Source organism: Hyla sarda, chromosome 2 (assembly GCF_029499605.1).
Source record: "Hyla sarda isolate aHylSar1 chromosome 2, aHylSar1.hap1, whole genome shotgun sequence".
NCBI classification, from domain to species: domain Eukaryota; kingdom Metazoa; phylum Chordata; class Amphibia; order Anura; family Hylidae; genus Hyla; species Hyla sarda.
In genome coordinates this window covers 75,592,732-75,609,261 of record NC_079190.1, presented here as the reverse complement: position 1 = coordinate 75,609,261, position 16,530 = coordinate 75,592,732, and the positions used below count along the sequence as shown (strand labels likewise).

Genomic DNA, 16,530 nt, shown 5'->3' with positions numbered 1-16,530 from the left:
ATTTTAGGTAAAAATTTTTTTTATTTTTTTTTTTTACATATGCAAAAGTTGTGAATCACCTGTGGGGTATTAAGGTTCACATTACCCCTTGTTACGTTCCCCGAGGGGTCTAGTTTCCAAAATGGTATGCCATGTGTTTTTTTTTTGCGGTTCTGGCACCATAGGGGCTTCCTAAATGCGGCATGCCCCCAGAGCAAAATTTGCTTTCAAAAAGCCAAATGTGACTCCTTCTCTTCTGAGACCTGTAGTGCGCCAGCAGAGCACTTTTCACCCCCATATGGGGTGTTTTCTGAATCGGGAGAAATTGGGCTTCAAATTTTGGGGGGTATTTTCTGCTATTATCCTTTTTAAAAATGTAAAATTTTTGGGAAACCAAGCATTTTAGGTAAATTTTTTTTTTTTTTTTTTTTTACATATGCAAAAGTCGTGAATCACCTGTGGGGTATTAAGGTTCACTTTACCCCTTGTTACGTTCCCCGAGGGGTCTAGTTTCCAAAATGGTATGCCATGTGGTTTTTTTTTTTGTTGCTGTCCTGGCACCATAGGGGCTCCCTAAAGGTGACATGCCCCCCAAAAACCATTTGTCGCTCCTTCCCTTCTGAGCCCTCTACTGCACCCGCCGAACAATTAACATAGACATATGAGGTATGTGCTTACTCGAGAGAAATTGGGTTTCAAATACAAGTAAAAATTTTCTCCTTTCTACCAATTGCAAAAATTCAAAAATTAGGTCTACAAGAACATGCGAGTGTAAAAAATGAAGATTGTGAATTTTCTCCTTCACTTTTCTGCTATTCCTGTGAAACACCTAAAGGGTTAATACACTTATTGAATGTCATTTTGAATACTTTGGGGGGTTTAGTTTTTATAATGGGATCATTTATGGGGTATTTCTAATATGAAGACCCTTCAAATCCACTTCAAACCTGAACTGGTCCATGAAAAATAGCGAGTTTGAAAATTTTGTGAAAAATTTCCAAATTGCTGCTGAACTTTGAAGCCCTCTGGTGTCTTCCAAAAGTAAAAACTCATAAATTTTATGATGCAAACATAAAGTAGACATATTGTATATGTGATCCCAAAAATGTTTTATTTTGAATATCCATTTTCCTTACAAGCAGAGGGCTTCAAAGTTAGAAAAATGCAAAATTTTCATTTTTTTTCATCAAATTTTGGGATTTTTCACCAAGAAAGGATGCAAGTTACCATAAAATTTTACCACTTAGTTAAAGTAGAATATGTCACGAAAAAACTATCTCAGAATCAGAATGATTAGGAAAAGCATTCCAGAGTTATTAATGTTTAAAGTGACAGTGGTCAGAATTGCAAAAAACGCTCCGGTCCTTAAGGTGTAAAATGGCCTGGTCCTTAAGGGGTTAACTAGATGTTTATTTTTTATAACAAAATTGTAATAAATTTTTTTTATAAAGTGTGTGTGTGTTAACTTTTTTTTCCTTTTTTGTTCCACATTTTTTATTTAGTACTACTACTCCCAGCATGGAACAAGACTGTTCCATGATGGGAGTAGTAGTACCTGTACTATAGACATATGGCCCCGGGTGTCAGTCTGACATCCGATGCGATCGTCCATAATATAGCAGTGATGTGGCTCTATGCAGCGCTCACATCTCTGCTCTATTCACATCACTCATTCATATTTTCCGCCCAGAGCTGTGATTGGCCGGATGGTTTCAGCCAATCACAGCTCTGAGGAAAAGATGAATGAGTGAGTGGCCGGCCCGGAGTACAGTGCAGAGCAGGGATGTGAGCGATGTATAGAGCTGCTCTGCATCTCTGCTATAGACAGGACAGTCACAGCGGGTGTCAGTAGTGACACCCGCTGTGATGTGTCCTTTAGCAGGCACTACTACTCCCAACATGGAGCACACTCTGCTCCATGCTGGGAGCTGTAGTACCTGCATTAATAGACAGATCGCAGCGAGTGTAACTTCTGACACCTGCTGTGATCTGTCTATTAATGCAGGTACTACAGCTCCCAGCATGGAGCAGAGTGTACTCCATGTTGGGAGTAGTAGTACTTGTAGATAAGGAAAGATCACAGTGAGTATCACTCCTGACACCCGCTGTGAACCTCCTGTATAATGTATGGATGCAGCGGCCGGCGCTCTCCTATGGTCCCCTGCACGAGATAGATAGAGATATATATAGATATATAGAGATATATATATATATAGATAGATAGAGATAGATAGAGATAGATAGAGATAGATAGAGATAGATAGAGATAGATAGATAGAGATAGATATATAGAGATAGATATATAGAGATAGATATATAGAGATAGATATATAGAGATAGATATATAGAGATAGATATATAGAGATAGATATATAGAGATAGATATATAGAGATAGATATATAGAGATAGATATATAGAGATAGATATATAGATAGATATATATATATAATATATCCACCACACAAAAAAGAAAGAGTAACTAAATGCCGCTTAATTAAATATATCTTTATTAAATAAACAAAGTATAAAAACATGAGACCAAAAAATGGAGCTGGAATAACTGAGGACCTCGAGCATAGGCCGAGCAACAGTACAGAGACACGGACAATAATGTAAAAATCTTGGAACAACTCTGTGGAAGTTGTATGCAATGCACCTGCACACTAAAAATATGTCCTGTGTAAAGACTGGGGACCCCGGCTGGGTAAATATTCCCTCCGGAAAGAGGCTCCCAGTGTATTACTGACAACTAAATCCAAATGTATTGGCTATTTGCCATGAAAAGATACGAGTGCATAAGGTGCTAATTGGGGCTTACCCATTCTAAAGTGCCGTGCTCCGCTCCCCAACGCCGTTTCGTTTCCTTTTTCAAGGGGCCGCTGCTCATATATATACACATTCTGATTTCTCACAGAGAGCTGTGATTGGCTGGAACCATCTGACCAATCACAACTCTCTGCGGGAAATATAAATGTGTATGTATACGGCAGGGCAGGGGACCATAGAAGAGCGGCCGCCGCATCTATACATTATACAAAAAGATCGCAAGGGGCGATCTGTCAGTAAGTACAGGTCACTACTACTCCCATCATGGAACAGTGTGTTCCATGCTGGGAGTAGTAGTACTACCTAAAAATTTAAAAAAAAATTATAAAAAAAAAAAGTGAAAAACACACACACACACACACTACATTATTATTGCCGGCTACATTTTTAGCACTTTACCCGCCCACATAAATTGATCCCTGTTTAAAAATGTATAAACATTTCGTAATAAAATAAGATACATTTCGTTAGGTACAATTTTTTCCATCACTACTGTATCTTTTTTTATAAAAAATTTTTATGGTACTGTACGAAATTTTAATAAAAAATGTATCTCAATCATTTTTTTGGATCGCTAAAGTCCAAAAAAGAATAAACGCCTGCAAAAACGCAAAATTTAAAACCAACATGGCGTTTTTGCTCTTCCATAGACTTCTATGGGATGAAAACACCACGATTTCAGGGCTAAAAATGCCAAACTAGGTTTTGTCGGGCATTTTGAAAATCCAGCCTCTGAGCCCGAAATTGCTGAAAAATGCCAAAAGGATAAAAAAAAACGCCAAACTGAAAAACGCCAAGTGACTCTGGCATTTTGCAGTTCACCATTGACTAGCAGCTAACATCTGGACGCTGCGTTTTTTTCACTGAAAAAATGCTGTATGGGGAAATTGGCGTTTTTGACAGCGTTTTTGCAAAAAAAAAAAAAAACCTCAGTGGAGTTCCAGCCTTAAAATGACCTGTTTTCTTTATTCTGCGGGATTAAAATGATACCCATGATTATATACTTCTATTATTGTACTGCTTTAAAAAAAATCACCAACTTTTTAAACAAATGAGTATGTTTAAAATCCTTCTATTTTGATGACCTATAACTTTTTCAATTTTCCGTGTTAGCAGCTGTATGAGGGCAAATTTTTTGCACCATGATCTGTATGTACTTTTTATTGGTACCACATTTGTGTATAAAAAAAAACCTTTAATCATTTTGTTGTAAATTTTTTGGGGGGAATAAAATGTGACAAAAAAGCAGCAATTTTGGACTTATTTTTTTTTTTTATGTTCACGCCATTAACCGTATGGGATCATTAAAATTATATTTAAATATTTTGGACATTTCTGCACGCGGCGATACCAAATTATGTTTATTTAAATTTATTTTATTTTTTTTCAACTTTTTGGGGGTAAAATGGGAAAAAAAATTCTAAATTTTTCCTATTTATTTATGAAATTTTTTTTTAACACTTTTTTTTTTAATCTCCCCATAGGAGACTATATTTATTGCAATCACTTGATTGCCAATACTGTTCAGTGCCATACATAGGGCTTAGCACTGATCAGTATTATTGGCTATATTCTGCTCTGGTCTGCTGGAAGGCGTTAGAGGCAGGTGAGGGGACCTCCGTCAGCAATGTTAGTTGGTCCGATCTCCACGGCCGTGCCGCAGGCAAGCAGATCAGCTGAAACTGTTATAGATCACAGCATCTGAGGGGTTAATTGCGGACATCCGCACGATCACGGATGTCGGCAATTAACGGCAGGTCCCTGCCGCGCATGACCCAAGGATCGCTCCGATGCTCGCAGTCATGTATAGGATGTAAATGTACGTCCTGGTGCGCTAAGTACCGCAGCACTAGGCCGTACATTTATGTCCATGGTCGTTAAGGGGTTAAGGACATCTTATGTTTTTGTACCATTTAAAACCAAATGACCAGTCTCCTAAACAAAGCCGCATTCTAGGCCCAGCCTGCTGCAGATCTCTTGTACACCTCCTGTAATTCACTCATTCTTTTGTGTATTGTTCTTTTCAGTACTAAAACCGCGAGCAGCAGATAAGCGCCAAATTCTGTTTCCTATGATAATTTGTTTTTTTTTACAACAAGGCCTTTTATTTTTAGGACCTAGAAGAGTTCTGCTTCAGATTCTGCATAAACCATATGACTGTGGTTACCCAGACGGACGCCTTTGCTAATATGGACAGTGATCTTCTAAAGATCTTTATCAATAAGGCAAGCAAAGCCGGAGCCTTCAAGAACTGACGGCACCTTGCAAGACAATGGAGATGACTTTTTAGCTAAACTTGAATTCCAAGCAATTGGTGTATTTACTTTTTGGTCAAATGACAAGCGTATTGAATTTATATGTATTCCAGTAATTTTAGAGTGATTTATAAATGGGCAAATGTGAAATCTCTTCCTCTTTGACAACGTTAATACTAAATGTGTACAGGATTTTGGCAGGTCGGTAATTGAAATATGTAACAGAAATGTGATTACTACAAACTAATTCAGATGGTATACGTAGCCCCAGTGCTAAAACACTTGTGTGCATGTTTGACAGAATTGTTTTATCTATCGTCCATATGACCAGTTTATGGTCACAAACATTAAATTCTACAAGATTTAACCTCCTTGTCAAAAAGGAGAATACCCTTTAAAAACCCTGTGTACCTGGGTTACTTTCACGTAGGTCAAATACTCATTCATGTGGATAATCTGCAGTGTATAACAATACCAGCAATGGGAGAACAATTGTACGACCTCTATGCACACAGTGTAAAAAAAAAATATATATAATAATAATAATAATTGATGTTTCGGATTTTCTCTGTTCAGATCCATGTGTGAATCCATACTTGTTGCAGATCTTGCTCTGGATCAGCAGCAGAATGTGCAACTGTGGGTTTCAAATACATAGATTTTAATTTTTTTTTTTACATAAACTTAAAGCTCCCAAATCTGAGGGGGGCAATTCCGCAACAAGTGAAAATTTGGAACTTCATTGCATTGCATTAGGAAAAACTTTTTTTTTTTTTTTTTACATTTTATGCTGATCTAGAGCAAGATCTGCAACAAGTGCTAAAATCAAACAATAAATTCTTTTTTTTTTTTCTCCCTCAATCATTCTGCACTTAGTATCCCATAATGAGTGTGAGAACAGATTTTTAGAAATTTTTTGCTAATTTATTAAAGGAAAAAACTAAAAATTTTGCACGGAATTAAAGGAGAATATATCCTGAACAAAAACGTATCCGCAGGATTAGGGATCAGTTTTAGATTGCAGGAATCCAACTTCTGGGCCCTCCTCGCCCCCTTCATATATCTATGGAAGAACCGTTCAGCTATCATCGGCTCTCCCATAGAGATATATGGAGAGGGAGTGTCTGCCGCTGCCTCGTGCGGGGGTCAACATGTTCTGTTCTGATAGAAAGTCTGGGCCCTGTACAGGAGATGAAACTTTCTGGCCTCAATTCTTAGCATCACGTCTGGAGAAAACCAGACCCTGTCCACCACCATACTTCACTGTAGTGATAACATTGGATAGGTTATGAGCGGTAAGACTGCTCCTTTTAGCTTTCCATTAACCCTGACCAAAGTACAGAGATATTCTCAATAAAAACCAGATCCAGTGTGCTCTGGGCTGAAGATTCACCTTCCAACAAAACAATGACCTAAGCACACAACCAAAACAATGCAGGAGCCGCTTATGGACAACTCTGAATGTCCTTGAGTGACCCAGCCGGAGCCCTGACATGAACCCAATAGAACATTTCTGTAGAGACCTGAAAATGGCTTCCACTAATGGTCCCCATCCAACCTGATAGTCTGAGAGGATCTGCAGATAAGAATGGCAGATAACCCCAAATCCAGGTGTGTAAACCTTGTGGTATCATCCCCCAAGATGACTGGAGGCTGTTATCTCTGCCAAAGGGCTTTTAAAAGGGGTACTCCTGTGGAAAACTTTTTTTTTTTTTTTTTTTTTTTTTTTTTTTAAATCAACTGGTGCAAGAAAGTTTAACAGATTTGTTAATCACTTCTTTTGAAAAATCTTAATCCTTCCAGTACTTTTTAGGGGCTGTATACTAAAGAGAAATCCAAAAAAGAAATGCACTTCCTCTGATGTCATGACCACAGTGCTCTCTGCTGACCGCTGCTGTCCATTTTAAGAACTGTCCAGAGCATCATATGTTTGCTATGGGGATTTTCTCCTGCTCTGGACAGTTCCGGAAATGGACAGCAGAGGTCAGCAGAGAGCACTGTGGTCATGACATCAGAGGAAATGCATTTCTTTTTTAGATTTCTCTTTAGTATACAGCCCCTAAAAAGTACTGGAAAGATTAAGATTTTTTTTAATAGAAGTGATTTACAAATCTGTTAAACTTTCTGGCACCAGTTGATTTAAAAAAAAAAAAAAAAGTTTTCCACAGGAGTACCCCTTTAAGTACTGAATCAAGGGTCTGAATACTTATGTTAATGCAATTTGTCCTTTTTCAATAAGCTAGCAAAGATTTCTAACTTTCTCCTTTTTACTTTGGCATTATGGGGTATTGAGGGCAGAATGATGGGTGGGAGGTGGGGAACTTGATTTTTTATTTTATTTTAGCAGAACGCTGTAAAATAACAAAATGAATAAAGTGAAGGGGTCTGAATACATGGTAAATGAGGAAATGCAGTGGATTCTAACCAATGTGATGCTACCTTTTACAATGTAGAGATACAATCACATTAAATGTTGCCCCACGTGCTCTGGTTTTCTGGACCATTAAATCAGGATTTTTCTGTGTTTTAAAAAGGAATTGTTGGTGGTCCCGGATTATGTTTTGCCAGCATATCACTGTACGGATAACAAGCTTACAAATGCCATATCATAGGTTAAAGGGGTTCTCCACTGCCCTGCCTTCTGGAGCTCCGCTCGCAGCATCTGGAAGTTTATTACTCCGAATGCTGTGTGCGGGCTTCCGTGTTCGAGGCCGCCCCCTCCTGACGTCACCCCCCCCCCCCCCTCCTCAACAAAAATCTATGGGAGGGGGGCGCGACCGCTGTCACGCCCCCTTCCAATAATAGACTTTCGTTGAGGGGACACTGCGAGCGGAGCTCCAGAAGGAAGGGCAGTGGAGAACCCCTTTAACGTCATAACAAAACCTGCCAGTCCGGCTGCCTATGTCTGATGATACAAGTTCCTTTCACAATAGTGTTGGGAGCGGATTTAATGTCTAATCTACTTTCACTTTGAGCCTATAGAACAGTGGTCTCCAACCTGCGGACCTCCAGATGTTTCAAAACTACAACTCCCAGCATGCCCGGACAGCCGTTGGCTGTCCGGGCATGCTGGGAGTTGTAGTTTTGCAACATCTGGAGGTCCGCAGGTTGGAGACCACTGCTATAGAACATGCCAGACATCACATTTGCGGATACAGAAGTACTGAGTTCGGGAATAGTACTGAACAGTAAATACACCATTTGTTTTTCATTTTTTGCACTAGTGTAACTTGCACTGATCTAGAAGAAACTGTAGTGGTAGTAATTCTCATAGGACAGTGGAGTTGCCTTGGATAATAACTTATCTTCAGCCTAATTTAAAGGGGCTATCCAGGTTTAGAGAAACTGCTAATTTCTTTGGAAAAAAAAAACACAGCACCATCCCTGTCCTCAAGTTGTGTGGGGTATTAAAACTTTGTTTCATTTACTGCACTAGAAATGAGTGGAGGACAGGTGTGGTGCTGTTTTTGGAAGTAACTAGCCCAGTTTTTGTGTTCCTGGATAATGTCAGTTTAATGCTCTCTACCCTTCCTACCTAACAGGGTTAGAACTACAGTTTGTCAATGACCATGTTATTAAACTAAATGTATACCATAGAAAAGCTTGAATGTTTTTACTGGTTTGTTTATGAATACTCTTCTACCAGTGCAAAAATGAGCATTTAGGGTAGGGTCACTCCTGGTGCATCTGCAGAGTTTTTGAAATTGCAGGAAATCTGCTGCACAGCTGAAATCCGCTGCAGATTCTGCTATGAGCAGACACACTGTGTGTGCAGTAAGGCTTGGACGACGCACCCGCTGCCAAACCTTAACCCCCCCCCGCGGTGTGGTAGCTCTGTGTGTCTGCTCGTAGCAGAATCCACAGCATCTTTTCTGCAGCGTCAAATACACTACGTGTGACCCTGCCCTTAAAGGGGGGGGAGGAGGAGAAGGAGATCTGTTTGCTCTATGTCATGCTCAAGCACAGAATGCACACCTATCCCTGTATTGACCTGGATTTAGAGGGCTCTGCTTCCAGCTTTTCGCCGTGCACACATCAAGGCAGGGAAGGGTTGGAAAAGGCACGAGGCGTGCATCCTGCATCTTGCCACTTACAGTGCTTCTTAATCTTTCCTTCCAGTACTTATCAGCAGCTGAATGCTCCAGAGGAAGTCGTTTAGTTCTTTCCCATCTGACCACAGTGCTCTCTGCTGACACCTCTGTCCATGTCAGGAACTGTCCAGAGCAGGAGAGGTTTGCTATGGGGATTTGCTCCTGCTATGGACAGTTCCTGACATGGTCATTAAATCTGCTTAAATTTATATGCCTGTTTTTGGCATTCAAAACTCAAAGTATGATAAATTACCCCCAGTGTGTCTGCCCCTGTGTCATGTGTAACCCACCTAACAGGTTCCCTTTAATCTTGACTTTGAAAAACACGTAAAACTGGGAATTAGATGAGCTCGCACTATGGCCCTCATTTACTAAGAGTGTTGTGTAGGTTTCGTTGTGGGTTTTAATTCTCTACAATTTTTTTTCCTATGGAATTTACTAAGGTTTCCCTAAATTTTGCTTCTGCATAAATATATATATATCTATATCTATATCTATATAATATATATATATATATATAATATATATATATATATATATAGTTAGTAAATTTGAGTAGCCGTATTAGTCCAGTGATGCAGATGCAAATCATAAAATGTTGCAGTATCTTGTAATACCTTTTTTATTGAACTAACAGCATTTTGCAGAGACAAGCTTTCGGGATTCCTCCCTTTATCAAGTGGTCAGATGGGAAAGAACTAAACGACTTCCTCTGGAGCATTCAGCTGCTGATAAGTACTGGAAGGATTAAGATTTTAAAATTAAAGTCATTTACAAATCTGTTTAACTTTCTGGCACTAGTGGATTGGAAAACAAGCACTGTAAGTGGCAAGATTTGCTTTGGACTTGATAAAGGGAGGAATCCCGAAAGTTTGTCTCTACAAAATGCTGTTAGTCCAATAAAAAAGGTATTACAAGATACTGCAACATTTTATGATTTGCATCTATATAATCTGTCTGGTTTTCCTCAGCTGAAATTCACCACCTTTTCTGTGGAAACCTTAGTAAATATTTTGGGTTTTTGTAAAAGTCAGGAACACGCCCCCTCTCCCTGCCAGCCACGCCCCTTTTTTTGCTTCTCAGTGAAATGGAGTTAGTTTTTTTTTCCCTTCAATTCTGGCGCTGACAGAATTTCTGGCGCAATGCGACAGCATCTGGCACACAACTCGCCAAAACATGTTGGGTTTGCAATAGTAAATGAGGGCCTATATGTTTATAGACATGTCAAGCTGTTGTATAATTTCACTTTTCTGTGGCACTTTTTTAGATGACCATTGTTTTCTATGTTAATAAAGCTTTGTCATCAAAAAGAACACTGCTTCTGTATTTGCCTTAAACATACAAGAGGCATTTATCCTTAAACAGAAATAAATGGCTTATAAGACTTGCTTCACTTGTTTTTGACACTCTTGGGCTTCATCTGACAAAGAGGTGTGACTTTGTGGAAAAGGGGGCACGTCCTAATTGCAACACCATGCAAACATGGACTAGACAGTCTACAGCTGCTCCAGATAGATTATCAACCTAGTGTGCACAATATTATAATACAATGGCCCAGATTTATCAAACTGTGTGAGAGAAAAAGTGGAGGGATTTTTCCCACAGCAACCAATCACAGCTCAGCTAACGAGCTGAGGTAAAGTGAAAGCAAAGCTGTGATTGGTTCTTGCGGGAAAATCCCTCCACTTTTTCTCTCACACAGTTTGATAAATCTGGGCCAATATGTTTCCACTGCTCCAGACTCTTCCAAACCTTTCAAGTAGAGATGAGCGAACTTACAGTAAATTCGATTCGTCACGAACTTCTCAGCTCGGCGGTTGCTGACTTTTCCTGCATGAATTAGTTCAGCTTTCAGGTGCTCCGGTGGGCTGGAGACTCTTTCCTAGGACTGTATCCACCTTTTCCAGCCCACGGGAGCACCTGAAAGCTGAACTAATTTATGCAGGATAAGTCATCAACTGCCGAGCCAAGAAGTTTGTGACGAATCGAATTTACTGTAAGTTCGCTCATCTCTAATGAAAACCAAAGTGAAAAAAAAAGGTAAAAAACTGTCAACAGGCAAAATTTTTAAATACCCCCAATATATCTACTTCTTGTGTTAACCAGTAAGATACCAGCTTGAGGTCTTCAGCTGCAGATCAGTAAATTTAACTCTGGCTGCAACTAACAATTCATTGTAAAGTCGATTTGTTGGCTGATTTATTGGTTATATTAATCGGATCAGACAATGGATTAGGGGACCAGGGAAGGGTGGACGGGAGGAAGTGGGAACCGCAATGTGAAGGGTTAACGGGGAAAAAAGAGGGGAGAGTACCCGAAGGGCGCAGGGACAGCAACTGAAAGGTTAACCTATGAGCCTTGCTGCAGGAGCAGTCCACATACCTTAGTGATGGCCGTCCTCCCTGCACCAGGAAGATCTGTCACTGCAAGGAGGAGGGAGAACACAGCTTCTGGCAAGACAGGGGGGCTCATGTCAGGATCGATGGCTTATTGTCACCAGAGGACAAGGAGGCCGGGCCGGCTTCTAGATTGCTTTGCAAGCCATGGTCTTAGAGCTGGAGGCTGCAGGCTAGAGATGAGCGAACTTACAGTAAATTCGATTCGTCACGAACTTCTCGGCTCGGCAGTTGATGACTTTTCCTGCATAAATTAGTTCAGCTTTCCGGTGCTCCGGTGGGCTGGAAAAGGTGGATACAGTCCTAGGAGACTCTTTCCTAGGAATGTATCGACCTTTTCCAGCCCACCGGAGCACCTGAAAGCTGAACTAACTTACGCAGGATAAGTCATCAACAGCCGAGCCGAGAAGTTCGTGACGAATCGAATTTACTGTAAGTTCGCTCATCTCTACTGCAGGCCAGCAGCATCTTCAAAAAGGCAGAAAAAGTAGTAACAAAAATAAGTATACTTTTACTCCAACTGATTTATCCATAATGGAAATTGTCAATAACTATTTTCAGAGTTTTTTATTTTTTTAAATTTTTTATCAATTAATTGTTGCAGCCTGAAATTCAAGAGTTTCATCTGTTGTATTGTGATTAAAGTGAAGCTGGCCAGAGGATTTATTATGCCCGTCCAGGACCAGGCTCACAGTGATGCATCATGTACATTTTGGCTGATGCAGCATAATGTAGAGTAAACTAATCTAGTTGACACTATTTTCAGTTACTAGTAAAGAGTCATGAGGGTGGGGCTGCTCTACTGAAGAGTCTGCGACAGCATTGAGAAAATGTGCCGTGCTGGCCTCTGATTTACCTCATAAACTGGATAATGACCATATATATCCCACCTAGAGGGACTCTTTAGAGGCGCTGCTCCCGTAAGTCCTTAAAGGTAATTGAATACAGCGTGTTCTAAAAGGTAATTATTTTAGAGGTGTGTTTTAGCCAAATTAAAGTAGTTGAACAGAAAGAAACACTATAATATTTATTTGCACCTTTTTCTATGTTTTGAACCCATTCCTGGTTTTGCCTAAAAATACTGACCAAAATAATGTCAGCCCAGACTTAAAGGGGTACTCCGCCCCTAAACATGTCCTCTTTCCAAAGGATAAGGGATAAGATGTCAGATCGTGAGGGTCCAGCCGCTGGGGACCCTGTGATCTCTGGTGCGGCACGCCAGTCATCCGGTCCATGGAGTGACCTCTGCTCTGTGCCGAATGACTGGTGATCACAGCTGCCACGCCCCCTCTATTTATGTCTATGGATGGATGGGGTGTGGTGTAACGCCATGAGGACGGAATGTTCAGAGCGCTGCCGTGTCGGCGCAGCCGCGATCCGACATCTTAGCATTTTCGATAGAGGGATAAGATGTTTACGGCTGAAGTACCCCTTTTAAGTTTGGGATACACAACAATTTTGGCTGCAATAGTGCTTACACATCCAAAAATTGCTTTGTCTGAGCCTAAGTAACTGAATGTGGTTGCGTTGACACAGCACTGACACAGCAATTTTAGGTCGTCTGACAAAAATGACTGTGTAGCCCCAGACTTTTGGAGGTCACAGGCCATCCACAGGCCCCCTACGGCAGCACACAGATCAGCACCTACTTAAAGGAGAACTCCAGAACATAAAAATTGTCGTCCATACTGCCGGCAGTAAAAAAATAAAGATGTACATACCTTCCTCCGCTTCCCCGGGGCCTTTGGTAACCGGCTCCGGCCTCCGCCGTGATCCACTTCCTGGTTGCCGGTGGTCGGAGAGTCGTACTGCGCTCAGCCAATCACCGGCCGCAGTGAAGTCCCGACTCGGCCGGCGATAGGCTGAGCGGCAGTGTGACGTTTTAGGCCCCGGCAGCAGGTGCCGGTGTAGTGAAGAATTTTGTGTCCCGAAGCGTTCTCACACTGCCGCTCAGCCTATCGCCGGCCGAGTCTGACTTCGCTGCGGCCGGTGATTGGCTAAGCGCAGTATGATTCATCCAACCACCGGCAACCAGGAAATGGATCACGGCGAAGACCAAAGCTGGTTACCGGAGGCCCCGGGGGAGCAAGGAAGGTATGTACATCTTTATTTTTTTTTACATTGCGGAGTTCTCCTTTAAGGAAAAAAGGATGGGGGAGTTTTATCAAAACCTGTGCAAAGGAGAAGTTGACCAGTTGCAACCAGTCAGATTGCTTCTTTAATATTTTTGAAAAGGTCTGTCATGTTTTTACTTTGAGCTAGACTACGGAACTTAGACACTTTTTTTTTTATTGAAGCTTTTATCTTTTTTTGATAAGATATCTAGATCTATTGTATGTAGTTAACTTAAAGAACTCTTGTCCTTTCAAAGAATGTGGCATGAATAGACCCTGATATTTGGTGCATAAGGGCATTTCCTGTACATTATGCTGAAAGCCTTTAATACTGAGCCCTTTCTGTAAGCTAATGCCCCATTGTTGACACTTAACTTCCCCTACTTGGCTCTTGCAGAGTCAACTATCAGATAACACAAAGGCTTTCAAATGTGTTTTTTTGTATTTTTTTTTTAAAGGAATAAAACAAAATCTTAAACCGTGAACACTATGGCCATCCAGTTCCCAAAGCTTCTACAGTATGTGCATCAATTGACATGGAATACCTGACCAAAAATGTAAATATAAACTAGGATCCCATAGACTGCAGGACGTCTTAAAGTAGACGTAGAGACATCTTCACAAAGGCACATGTAACAATTGGGAATGGTACAGCTATCATCACAAAAATAAGAATGTCCGCCTCTGCACATAACGCCAATCTGTCACATACTAAGGGCCACACGTGGCACAATTATTCCAAATATATCTGTGACTGTAATCTGTTTCATACAACTGAATGGGGTATTTTCTGCAAGTCCCATTCAGTCACAGAATTTTTGCAACATATCAACCACATGTAAATATAAAATGTATAACTTCAGAGTCAGCTCATCCTTCCATGTTTTGCGTGGAGACACAGGGACACATCTGTTGGCAGCACGGCCGATTGCTGGGCCGGTTCCCAGGTAGATGCACGAGGGGGGGGGGGGGCTAAGGTAGATTTTCCAGCTTCCATAATAACAATGGCCGACATTTATCATTGTCTATAGACTATTTTTCGTGTCTACAAAAGGCGTAAAAAAGGCACAAGCAGGGTTTATTTGCATCTTTTTTTTGCAACTTTTTGTTTACACATTTCTGCTGATTTTGAGTTGCAATCCACAGATTTTGACAATACACATGATATGGAAGGGATTTATGAACATTGGGGGAGATTTATCAAAACCTGTGCAAAGGAAAAGTTGCCCAGTTGCCCATAGCAACCAATCAGCTTGCTTCTTTCATTTTTAACAAGGCCTCTGAAAAATGAAAGAAGCGATCTGATTGGTTGCTATGCGCAACTGTGCAACTTTTCCTTTGCACAGGTTTTGATAAATCTCCCCATGTGACTTTGTGAAAAGGCGCAAAAAAGCCACTGAAAAGTCTCTAAAAATATACCAGCCCAGACTTAGCTTTTTGGTGTATGTGAAGAGAGAAATTTCAGAGAATGTAACCTGCACAAAATGTATCAAATGCTCTGTGACCATATAATATATTTGGGTCTCCTACACATTACCTGCACACAAAAAAAAAAGGTGTAGAAAAATGCTTCACTTACACCTACAATGATAAATGCTTCACTTACACCTACAATGATAAATGCTTCACTTACACCTACAATGATAAATGCTTCACTTACACCTACAATGATAAATGCAGGCCAATAAGTTTATTTCAATCCATTAAAAAAGTGCAAAAACATAAATGTAACATACAAATAAAAGCCAAATATAACACAGTTTCATTTGGCTTTTATCTGCACGTTACATTTACGTTTTTGGCACTTTTTTAATGGATTGAAATAAACTTAGTTTTTATGGAAGCTGGAAAATCTACCTTTTTTCCCTCGTGCACATGTAAATATACCCTTCAAATACATATTAAAGGGGTATTCCGGACTTAGACATCTTATCCCCTATCCTCTGATGACAGGGGTCCTGCCACTGGGCCCCCCCGCGATCTCTGTGCAGCTTCCGTCATTCTGTGCCAGGCGCTGCTCCCGAGATGGAGACTTGACATCACACCCCACCCCCTCTATTCATGTCTATGGGAGGGGGCATGTCTAAGGCCGGAATACCCTACTTCCAAATAGCTTTAAAAGGGGGTTATCTAGGTGCAATACCATTCCTCACTCCACTTCTGCCACCCTGTTGTCTTGTAAGTATAACTATCACAATATTGGCAACATCATGTGGCCATTTGTCACCGCATGTGATGATCACAATGTGGTACCCGCCTCCCCACTTTTTAATGAAGTGATACTGACAACCAGAAGTGGAGGGAGTACCGGTAGCATAACCCTTCTAAGGCTGGGTTCACACCACATTTTTGTAATACAGTGCCCGTATCAGGTTTTTGATTAAAAAAAAATAATAATAATTCCTCAAAATCTGACTTCACTGTATCATAACGTGTGTACACATTTTACACCGTATACGGTTTGAAAAATGATGTCCAGTAAGCATCCGGTTTTAAGTAAAAAAACATGTTTTTAACTTCTCATTCCCTTATGAATAAAGTTTCACTTGTTTGATTGAAATTCCAAGAAGAAAACAGTGCAAAATCAAAAAACGTTTGGAACTGTACGCACATATGGTTCCCATTGACTCCCATGTTAAAAAAGAAGTATACGTTTCAATAAAATTTTTCACCCGGACCATAAACTGTGGTAGGCTACGGTTTTGGGTACGAGAAGAAAAACTGACAAAACCGTACAGGATGCAAAACGGGCACAACCTGATGCATTGTTTGGCATATGGTTTTCATTGGAGAGTCAATGCATACAGTTTTCAATACGGTTCCGTACAGTTTTCAAATTGAAAACGTATATTGCAAAAAAGTGGTGTG

The 16,530-nt window shown here is 40.5% G+C and overlaps 1 protein-coding gene across 4 annotated transcripts in view; it reads left to right on the top strand.

Annotated features, from left to right (window-relative positions):
* RCBTB2 (RCC1 and BTB domain containing protein 2) overlaps positions 1 to 6,783 on the top strand; it is a 53,737-nt gene extending 46,954 nt beyond the window's left edge. For all 4 annotated transcript variants that reach the window (XM_056562112.1, XM_056562111.1, XM_056562109.1 and 1 more), the window contains one exon: positions 4,921 to 6,783. In XM_056562112.1, the coding sequence (XP_056418087.1) occupies positions 4,921 to 4,994 (74 nt within the window). In that variant the 3' untranslated portion in view covers positions 4,995 to 6,783. The remainder of the gene's footprint in view (positions 1 to 4,920) is intronic.
* The last annotated feature ends 9,747 nt before the right edge of the window (positions 6,784 to 16,530 follow it).